The sequence below is a fragment of the Hyposmocoma kahamanoa genome, unplaced genomic scaffold (genome assembly GCF_003589595.1).
Source record: "Hyposmocoma kahamanoa isolate Upper Pololo Valley unplaced genomic scaffold, ASM358959v1 63, whole genome shotgun sequence".
NCBI classification, from domain to species: Eukaryota; Metazoa; Arthropoda; class Insecta; order Lepidoptera; family Cosmopterigidae; genus Hyposmocoma; species Hyposmocoma kahamanoa.
In genome coordinates, this window is record NW_020653851.1 from 7,797,331 (window position 1) to 7,809,152 (window position 11,822).

At 37.3% G+C, this 11,822-nt stretch overlaps 1 protein-coding gene across 5 annotated transcripts in view; it reads left to right on the forward strand.

Moving 5' to 3' along the window:
• The window catches only part of LOC113230018 (tudor domain-containing protein 7), a 33,423-nt gene extending 22,043 nt beyond the window's left edge, over nt 1-11,380 (forward strand). For 4 of the 5 annotated variants that reach the window (XM_026463739.1, XM_026463738.1, XM_026463740.1 and 1 more), the window contains 5 exons: nt 6,656-6,876; nt 8,027-8,258; nt 8,569-8,720; nt 10,087-10,247; nt 10,697-11,380. In XM_026463739.1, coding sequence (XP_026319524.1) covers nt 6,656-6,876; nt 8,027-8,258; nt 8,569-8,720; nt 10,087-10,247; nt 10,697-10,926 — 996 coding nt within the window. In that variant the 3' untranslated portion in view covers nt 10,927-11,380. The remainder of the gene's footprint in view (nt 1-6,655; nt 6,877-8,026; nt 8,259-8,568; nt 8,721-10,086; nt 10,248-10,696) is intronic. The other variant, XM_026463743.1, reaches the window with a different exon arrangement.
• The last annotated feature ends 442 nt before the right edge of the window (nt 11,381-11,822 follow it).

Genomic DNA, 11,822 nt, shown 5'->3' on the forward strand with positions numbered 1-11,822 from the left:
GCACCCATTTTTCGTATTTTTTTATTTTATTGATTTGACGCAAGTGAGTCAATATTGTGGGTAAGGTAACGTTAAACCATGCCGCTAATTCCTGGGTAGTTTGACTAGGATCGGCTTCCACTATCTCTCTTAATTCATCGTTATTCACCTATGTGGGCGGTCTTCCTCGTGGCTCGTTCTTTAAGTCGAAATTTCCATCACGAAAGCGTTTAAACCAAAATCGCACGGTGCGTTCATTAGTAGACCCCTCTCCAAACGCAGCATTGATATTGCGGGCTGTTTCTGCCGCGTTAGTTCCGCGTCGGAACTCGTATTCAAAAATCACTCGAATTTTCGCAGTATCCATCTTTCTTGTCTAAATTGAATAACAAAAGCAATTGAAAGTCGATATTCAAATGTTTAACGTTAAACCATTTGAAAAAAGTTTCATTCGAAAACCTCAAACCATGAAGATTCTATGAAAATTCAAAGAACCTATTGCAATAAAACGGCAATTTCATACTTTAACCCCTAATATTACAAACAATACACTTGACAAAAATCCTTCTCCAAGTACATATGTCACGCGAGATAATGGTAAAAATGGCAAGAAAGTTCTCGATATCAGGGATATATGCCATCTTTCACAAAAATATAATTTGTGCCTGTGTTACCAGGGCATGGTATATAATTACGTTACGTTATAATTAAGGGAGTGACGTCACAGACGTCAGTGAAACAAGTTGCACAGAGGGGCTCTCTAATTTATTTAGCTCAAAAAATACTAAACCTAAACATACACAAGTGTACTAGTAGTGCAAGTTAACTTATTTATTCTGCGGTTAACATAGTGTTTTCGTGATATCCCAATGGTGATTTCTGGTATAAAATCGATTTAGAAGTTGATACAATATTCTAATAAAAACAATAAAGGGTGCTACAAAATAAAATTATTTTGCCCGTACCGCCGGACAATCGAGTGTCACCTTTGGTTAACATCATATATTTTGCCCTTTGCGAAACGTGTGAGTTACGAATTGTGTGAGTGCGCGGGCGCAAGTTTCAATATCGCGATGGTCGCTAAGTGCAGTGAGTGAGTGAGTGAGTGAGTGAGTGCGGGAGACACCGGCGCGCCGGCGCACCGTCTCCGTTGTGAGGCCGACATCACAAAGGTTTTTGGGCCCGCTGACGTTCGCTCCCCGAGCTCATGAGTCGGTGCTTTTTACGTACTTTTGCGCTTTTACAACCTACTAACTATTGTTTTTATAAAAACCCTCGAAATTTGAACTGTCATGCGTGTGGCGGGGCAACAACGGTGATACACGAGCACAACACTAATTTATGTATTTTACTCAACGTAATGTATTTAAAATATGTATTATTTTCATTAACTCATATTTACATATAACACGTTTAACGCAAAAACTTCAGTCCAATCGAATCTTTGTTTACTATTTATACACTATATTTACAAATTATTTATATACATCCAAATCTAAAGACGAATGCTACACCTACAATAATTTACATTTATTCCCGACATATTACAATCAATCATTTATTAATTTAGAATTAACGACCTCAATCTGAATTATAATTCATTTATATAAAATTTAATACTAAGCGTAAACTTAAGTTAGGACTAATAAACGTCGGGTCACTGGGAACGCGCCACGACGAGGTCTCGGTGGCAATGGATCGACATGACTTCGATATTCTAGCGGTCAACGAGACGTGGTTGCGGGAGGGCGAGGAGGGGCGGTGCCCGGCTATCGCTTACGTCACATTCCACGGCCTGCTGCCGTGCGCTCGTGCGGCGGCGGTATTGTTTTTTATATTCGAAAGGGTATAGAGCGGTGCGTATACTGATGCATCCACCGACTGAATTGGTCGAGCAGATGTGGATAAGTCTGACAATTAACGGCATTAAACTAGTTATAGGCACAGCGTACCGCCCACCTTGGTTAAATATAAATACATTTTTAGAAGGTTTGACCGAAACTGTGACTTGCTTTGCTTGGTGTAACAAAATATTATTATTGGGTGATTTTAACATAGATTTCTTGCATAATTCTGACAGTAACCATAAAAAACTTGTAGATTTTCTAACATGTCAAAAGTTGAAACAGATTGTTAATACACCAACTCACTTCACACAGTTCAGCGAAACTTTAATTGATATCATATGTATGGACATTGATGGTGCCAAAGTACACGTAGATTATATAAGGGAGTTAAGTAGTCACGCCTTCATCTCCTGTGAAATAAACCTCAAAAAAGATAAACCATCGCCTATAACGATAATTCGCAGAAACCTACACAATATTAATTGCGTAAATTTTGACTGGCAACTAGATAATTTGGATTGAGCTGGCGTATGTGAACTAGACAGCGTGGATGACATGGTGCAGCGTTTCAACTCCATGCTAATTATCACATCTATGCTGACGATATTCAAGTTTATACCTCATGTAAACCTTGTGATACCCATAATGCAGTAAGACATCTTAATGAAGATTTAGAACACATTGCTACATGGGCTGAATCAAATGCATTAGTACTTAATGGGTCTAAATCTAAATACATCGTTTTAGGCACTCGAAACCAGATAGTGAAAATCAAAGGGAATATCTCAATAGGGAAATATCTTTGGCAATTAGGGGAAAAAATATTGAGAGAGTTAGTGAAGCTCGAAACCTGGGCTTGCTGTTGGACGAAAAACTACGATTTGAAAATCACGTGATAGGTGTTGCTAAAAACTGCTTTTATAGACTTAGCCTGATGTACCAGATTAGAAATTACCTTAGTCAAGAAGTCTGCATAAAAGTCTGTGATTCGTTGGTACTGTAGCCTATAAGGCTCTACTCTATGAGTAGAACTACTGGCTGAGTGAATATAGTTTTGTATTTAGAATGTGTTTGAAAAAATAGAATAGAAAAGAAGAACATCTTGATAGTTAAAAAACTAACCTCAAGAAGTGAACATGTAAAAAAGTAGAATAAATATTAAGTTTTGAAGATTATCCCAGTTTATATTCATAAAGTACCTCTCGCTACGCATCCTAAGCTACGCCTCAGTTTACAGTACTATCAAAGTTTAATTATATGGATGTAGTATATGGGCCGCGGCTCCTAGCCCGTTCACAACAACTAGTCCAATGAGTACAGAACGCTTGCGCCTGCTTTTGTTTCACTATACCACCACACACTCACGTTACACCCTCTATATAGGATGCAAATATTTTAAAAATGAAAATTCGAAGACACCTACATTTGGCGACATTATTATTCGGAATAATAAAATATAACAGTCCATCTTATCTGGCCGAAAAACTGATCTGGTCCTGGACGTGAAGAACCGGTTCACACGAGACTCGGCCTGGTCGCTCGCGGTCCCCCAACATCGCACCAATGCGTTTCATGGTAGCTTCAAATTCGCCGCATCGAAGTTCTGGAATGGCTTGCCGCCACCGCTTCGAAGTCTGAAATCAGTGTACACCTTTAGATTTAAGTACAAGGTATATATACTTTTTGGATAACCTAAAGAGCATACTCTGATAATAATCGCTTACCTCACTGGTTCCAAACTCGAAGCGTAGCCCCATCGTCCAAGTGCAAGGTTTTGCAAACTTTCCGTTTTATCATTGTACCCTTCATAAGATTGATTCACTATTATTATTAATTTCTTGACCGTAAATTGAAAATTAATAGTAAAAACAAGAATCTGGTTTTTTTCTACGCGGCCGCTCGATCCAGGCTTGGCGAGGAATAAAAGAACAAAAACGAATCTATACTTGTTATTGATTGGCTTATCTCTAATTTGAAAAGATGTAACGGATTCTGGACTGTTATTTAAATGAAACTTTACCGTGTTGGAATAGTGTTGAAAGTTCAATACCTTTTATTGCTACTTACGACATTTTGTTTAATATATTCAATGTGCTGCTATCTAGCGGTAAATAGATGAAAGACGACGAACGATCGACATCTTTAAGTAACATGACAGGTTCGAAATGTTTATTTATTTCTCACACATTATTTATTACTTACTGCAAATAATATTAATTACATCTTCATATAACATATGTATATACCTATTAATTAAGTAATTAAATTAGTTTACACTTATGCTGTTTTATTTATCTATGTATTCGTTTTATATATTTAGTGTAAATATTTTTGTATATACCAAGTTTCACGCACATGTTATGCATGCATTTGTTTTGTTTGTGCTCGAGTCCGTGCTTCACTCATATCGGGCTTGCTGAAGGCCAGCGCTGCAGGCTGAAATCTATCAGTCTGTAGCTAATAGCTGAGCAAATCCCGTTTGCGTGCTCCGCGACACGCATTTATTATTACATTTTTTATTTTTTACTTTTGTTTTAATCATTGTAATTATGTTTTAACTTTTGTTGTAAGTACTGTATTTTAGTTTAAAGTTTATAATATTGTATTTTAATTTTAAGATCATGTGTGTGTCGGTGCTTACGCAATAAAGTATTCTTATTCTTATTAACTCAGTTTTCTTTTGTTATGGCTTAACGTCTTCATGCCTTTTGACCTTACGTTATAAAAATATTTTCCTGTAAACTTTCGTCACCTCACAAACACACGGCACCATTCAGCTTCTATTAATTCTGTTTAAAACTTCTGTAGTTTATTTTGATATAATAATACACCAAATATATTTTATTCAATTATGTAAAATATAACCTCCAAAACTTCAAACTGGGATATATTTCATTTCAGACTTCTCAGAATACTAAACCCAAAACCAAATTTTTCAGGAATTGAAACTCTGTATCGACTGTGAACTGGCAATCGGTACTATCTCAATTTTGACAACTTTACAGGTGAAGAAAAAAAAATTGTTTTTGTCATTTAATAGCATCTGGTTTATTAAATAAAAATACGTAGTTTTTTAATATTTTTATTACATGCATGTGCACTACGTAATTTTATTTAATAAACCAGATGCTTATATATGATTTTTACTTCCTCCTGTAAAGTTGTCAATTGAGATAGTACCGGTTGCCAGTTCACAGTTGATATTTTTCATGAACAGGTTCATATAAATTATGCCAACAAAGATGTATATGGGAGTTCGCCATTGTTCTTTTTGTTTCTTATTCAGTTCCACAGATTATATTAGATTAGATTTAGAAGACACCAGGAAAACCGGTGTGCATGCCACTCAACCATAGAGGTCGTCAAATTTGGTGAATAAATTTATTTTATTTCTTCTTATTATTTGTTACCGCTGCATGTCGTATTAAACACTAGCCCGATCACCGTTGTAACGGTTATTTAAAAGTTACAATACCCATTTACATTTTTATACATATTTTATGTACTCGCAATTATATGTTCAAGGATTCTTATTTTTTAATTGTTAGCACCTATTTTTAATTATTATTAATGATAATATTTGTACTTACGTGATCTAACAGGTCTTATCTTGATAGTTTACCTATTGTGAGTAGTCATTAACGTGAAAAAAACACTAAATTATTTTATCATTTTTTAAAACATAGAAAAAACACGGCACGTTTCTTTTTTTCTAAAATTGTTTGTTTTTCAGATAAAGTAAAATAATATAAGTACTGTCTGCGATTATTTTATTTTATGAATACTGTAAATATGAATTTTTGTATGGAGCATAATATTAAATAAAAAAGGTAGTGTCAAATTAAATCTAAAAATATTTTATTTTCCCACTTTTAGCATAAAACCTACGCCACAAAAAACGTCTTCTTTTTCCGTTTTTTTACAACACTAATAGTGAGTTGTTACATTGTAAAATATACATAAGGAATACAAGTTTTTAAGTATAAGTTGTTTTGTGATTTTTTTGTAATTGGCTCTAGACGCCAATCCCGCCTCTTCTCTGCCCAAGAGCCCATGCTAGGCTGCATACAATATACGTTATTATTTGGTGTGCATTAATCTATAACATCTCTATATTCTACAAGTAATTAATGGTGAACGGTGTTGGTGATACAAACATCACGTAAATTAATTGGCCCCAAGTATACAAAGAAAGAAATCAACCCCTCCTACGTAAAGTATCTTATGTCGAAATTGCCAAGTTTACAGGGGAGCGTTTTAAAGTTTTGAATTCAATGAAATGAGCATAACACGTGACTTTAGCATTTCTCTCATTTTATTCGGCAAGGCTAGTTACTCACATAGAGTATCTATTATAAAATCCTAGATATCAGTTAGATGAACAACCATAATTTATTTTGTAATTTGTTTACTCCAATATTATAACCTTAATAATAAAGAAAATGTTCTGGATGATTTACATACCACGCGAATCCTTCCTAAATTGAATATTCATACACACATTTAGTAATTTTGGAAATGCAATTTTTAAACTTAGCAATACCTAAAGATTCTCTTTAGTACTTCTCAGAGGACGCTTCCCGAATGACCAATGGAATTAAAAAACAAGACAATTTCAAGATATTCAAGTGCGATTTGTTCACCTCAGAAATATGTATTATTTTAAAATATTTTGAATATGAATGGATAAGAATAAGAACTGTATGAAAACACTGATGTGTGTTGATGAGGTGACAGAGTGTGTCAGGACCGCAACAAGTGGAAGGCTGTTGACTCTGCCTACCCCGATGGGAAAAAGGCGTGAAGTATATACTTATGTCTTATTGTAGGCAATCCAAGTTCGCCTAGGCTCGGCCGAGCGCGCTGCCAGCAGTATGGTGTCGCGACTGCGGGAGCTCCTGCTGGGCGCGTGCGTGGTCTGTCGCGCTCTGCCCTCTTCGGGCGGCACCGCGTCCGCGCAGCACGTCGAGCTGTTCGTGCGCACCGGCCCGCAGAACATTCTCGCCTCCGTCAACAACGCCATTCTTATGGAGTACGAGTTTTTGCACCAGTAAGTTCGTTACTCCTCTTCATCGAGTATTTAACCAGAAATAGAGACGAAATAAGGGCCATCCATCCCTGACAACTCATTAGGTAAATGGGCCTTATATCAGTTTTAAATATCAACTCTTGTTTGCGCTGTAATCACAAATTAGAAAACTGAAATAGTACAGAGCCAACAATTGTGTGTACATCTCTGTGTATTCCAAAAATATTATGTATTTATTATAATAAAGATAATATCTCTAACAATGGGGGCTGTTCCATTCGGTGGTGTGGGAAAAACAGCAAAACATCTAATTACAAAACAAACGGAATCACATTTCATCGGTAATTAAATATTAAATATGTAATTTTGCCATTTTCGTCCATTATAGTAAAGCTCAAGTTAAACTGGTCGTTATGAAGCGAAACAATTGACGACACCCGTCAATTGTTTCGATTTCGAGCTAGCCAATCGGAGCGCAGTTGTCACAGTAATGATTTGGCAGAAAAGTTTTCAGACAAAATTAAATGACCTTTCGTCTCTATTTCTGGTTATATACTCGATGCTCCTCTTTGAACCCACGCAAATATTGAGAGATCCCGTTGTGAGCGGAAGAACAAAGTCCGAGGGAATCACGCTTGTAACAATTAAAGGTGTGCATCATGCTTGTGTATCGTGTGTCAGAAACATTTGCACTTTAGAAATTTGGATCGTCGCTTACATCCGTTTCAACGACAACAATGTTGTACATATAGCAAACACACACCCATGTCCGTAAACCACGGGCGATTAGTCGAAAGTATTCCGCAGAGGTCTCCAGTTGCGGCAGTCAGTGTCAGTTAGAAAGGATACTAAATACTTGGCGTATCACAAAACCGCCGCGGTTCAAAATACTGAACACTTAGTACAAATACCATGTAATCATTTCATTATGTAATCATTATTTTTGAATGAAATGAATGATTACTATTATTCTTTCTAATATTATTCTTTCATTCATTTTATTTATTTATTTTTTTGTAATTTTTGTACTAACTAAAAAAGTAGAATAGATGGCTTGTAAGTGTACTAACAAAATGGACTGTATATTGTCTGCAATAAATGATTTTTATTTATTTATTTATTTATTATTTAAATTGATATAATAGACTACTACTACATTTAATAATTACAGAAGTAAACCCAAAAACGTGGAAAAGGAGGCAACAAACCCTGTAGAAGCATTGAACAAGAAGAAGGAACGCATATTCCGCAGTTCATCCTCGAGCGGATCTCTTAGCGAGCGGGAGGTGGAGAAGGGCCCGGAGAGGGGCGCAAGCGGGACGCTACCGCCTCCCACGCTTCCCGCGCCTTCTAAGTGTTTTGACGTTTACATCGCTATGGCAGCTAATCCATGGAACTTTGTGGTCAGTTGATCTTACCGTGTGTCACAGTAATTGAAGGCAATGCATAGCATCACAACTCCCCTATGAATTGATCCCGATGACAAAATCATGCGCGATGTAAGATCTAGATAAGCCTTAATCCTGTATTTGCTGTCTATCATTAATTTGGATATATAGCGTGCCGGTACTATGGTCATACTTCTTTGATAACATAGGTCAGATTTAAATTTCTGAGGGAATTCAAATTATTATTAAATTTGTTGCTGTTAGGACAGAAATGACATAACAGATGAATTTGTAAAACAAAAATATTCCATTAATTTTATACCAGGTTCAACCGAACAGCACACGACACACGCTTCTGACAATGATGGCGACATTGCAAACGGAATGTGCGAAGCTGCCAGAGTCGGACGCGCCGCTGAAGCCCGCTTGTGGGGAGCTCTATACGGTTTACTACGAAAAGGACTCTTCTTGGTACAGGTAAATACTTAATTTTAGTAGCAATAGAGCTCCTTGTGAAACAGTTCGTCCAGGGAGTACTGCCATCTTAACTATTTCTGCTGCCAAGCAGTAATGTGAGCATTACTGCGTTTTCGGCTTAGAAGGGTATGGAGGAGTGCTTAGGAGGGTGCTGGTGAAATTACAGGCACATGGGACTTGTCAATTTACGTCTCGAGAGTGTCGGGCGCAGTGGCAGTGCCCATAAGATCTTTGCGATTTAAAGCTTTTGAGTGGCACTGTAACTGTTATGAACTGGCGTGTCGCTTACCACCAGGAGCACCACTTGTTTGTCTCGTCACTTAGAATTATAAAAAAACATTATTTCTGTTATAAAGTTACAAAGGTTCACAACCCTCAGAAAACGTGTGAAGTCCTGAATGAAGATGGCCTAAAATCCTCGTCTGAAAGAAGACCTGTGTCCAGCAGTAGGACGTATAAAAGGGTTGATGATGATGATACATACAAAATAACAGTCGAATTGAGAACATCCTCCTTGCACGAAAAGATGCCTATTAATTGATCAGTCATTGGTAGCAATTTAGTAGAATGAGTTCGTCCATCGAAGAACTGTGAATGAGTTCGTCCATCGAAGAACTGTGAATGAGTTCGTCCATCGAAGTCACCCAGTCATGAATCCGGCTCCAGTTCCATTTCCGGTTTGAAGGGTATGAGTGCTGGTGAAATTACAGGCACAAGGGACTTATCAACTTATGACTCAGGTTCACAGTGGCAGTGCCCATCAGATCTTTGCGATTTAGCTCTGAGTGGCACTTCGCCTGTTATAGGTAGTCTCACTTACCACCAGGCGCACGGTCGCTTGGTATTCAAAAAAATCTTATAGTTGGTTGAAAACGTCATGTTTGTACTTGAATGTATTATATAAGAAATAAGTGTGCTACTGGGGGCTGGATGTGTCTTTCAAAATTTAGTCTGATGCTCAGAGTAACATGTCAAATCATACGCGTTTCCCAAATTAATTCGGAACTTCCGAAATTAAAACATCGAGAAATGGGTTCGGATTTTTTTATAATAATATTAAGTGACGGGACGAACAAGTCGTGCACATGATGGTAAGCTACACGCCTATCCGTAATAGTTGCAGTGCCACTCAGAGCTGTAAATCGCGAATATCTGAGGGGCTGGCAATGCCTGTCACCCTGAGACATAAGTTGACAAATCCCATATGCCTGTAGTTAGATAAAAAGTAAATGCGTCGGTTTGGACATTTCAACAAAATTTGTGAACCGTATGAACTTATGAATCCGTTTTAAACTAAAAAATACGTCTGAGCATTTGTAGCGCATGTACAACAAGCAGCAGAGTAATCTGACATTTCTTGTTTCAGGGTGACCATTGCAGGAGTAGTTTCAAACGAGATGGTGTCAGTGTATTTCTGTGATTACGGAGACTTGGCGCTGTTCACGACAAAGGCGTTGCGCCCCGTACCGCACACTGCACCACTAGCGCGCTCTCTGCCGCCTCAGGCAATTAAGGCGCGCCTCTATGGTAAGCTATACTTTCTTTGAACTGTGCCTCTACTATGAGAATACAGCGACAGTTATACGCTAGCGACCGCGTAAAAATGTTTGTATACAAAATGTTATTTCTTCTTGTGACCGCTAGAGGCGCTGTATAATTTGCCATACAAAACTGTGAAGTAATTTACGCGCTCGCTAGCGATATCTATCACAGTGAATTACCTACCAGTAAGTTTAGGGGAATAAATAGTCTTTGATTCCGGCTCTGTACTCTCGTTCTCCGTCCAAAACAATTTATTACAGTCAAATCGGAAATACTCGACCAAATTCAAACTCATGATGCGAATGAAGCTTCATACTTGACATTGTTTTTTAATATGGTCGAGTATTAGTTATTTGACAGTAATTGTGTCGGACGGAATACGAAAGTAGACCCCCAGAATCGAGGAGCCGAATTAATTATTGTTCATATTTCAGATGTGTGGCCTCTTCACCAAGACTGGACTGTAGAAGACTGTATTAGGTTTCAAGAACTGTGCGTGGAACAGCAATTTGTAGGAATTTGCAAGGAGCTGGGTAAAGATCCGCTGAACCCCAACGAGCCACTGCTTACCCTCGATCTCATTGACACCTCCACAGACGAGGATATCTATCTTAACAAACAGCTCGTCGCCGAGGGCAGAGCACGACACGCCACCACTTCCTAGTTTTTTTTTATCATGTTCTGGTTGATTATGCACCACAGTTACTATGTTGTATTCCAAGTAATGTAAGAAAACAGTGTTATATTCCTGTATGTTTACGTTTTTTTATTATTATTATAATATGTTGCTTACTAAAATGTTTTAAAAGTCCCTTAAAAAATACTCTTGTTGCGTTATTAATATGTAAGGTAAGCTTAGTTATTTTGTCGGTGTATAACTATAGAATGTTGCATGTGGACTGTTTCTGTAAGTTATTCGCGTATAACATATTTATTACACGTCCTGTAGCAAAATTAAGTGTAAGACCATTTTATTCCATGTAATCGCAGCCACATTACCTATCTAAGTCTAGATTTCAGCTAGAAGTTTTAGTTAGGTAGACGAAACTATTAAGTTTTAGCTAAAGGTATGGCAGGTATATTCATTATGATTTGACTTAATTTATTATTTCCTATCCTATCACAACCATTCCATAGCCACCATATCTTTATGCTTCAAAGCCTTGTATCTAATTTTTTGATTGGCATAGCAATAAATAAATGTAAATTACTCTTTGCAACTGCAAAATAAACATATCTCAGCAAATTTTTGTTTTATTTGGCATAATTCGCGGTTTGATATTTGATTTAGTTCATCTTCCAGTTGACTGACGTACGATTATTAAACTGATGTGATTTATACATATAGGAATAACATCAAACATACGCATGCTTGCCTTCAGCTGCGGCTGCGTGTGTCCGGAACGGTATCGTACGAATAAAATAAACCGATTGTGGCAGCGAAAGTTAGTCGCTAAGAAAGGGTAGCACTATGGACCAATAACTCGGCGTGTCTTATTCCAGCGTGACCAATGACCATGGTAAAATAGAAATTTGACTAGCCAGAAAAAAAAGTCGCTG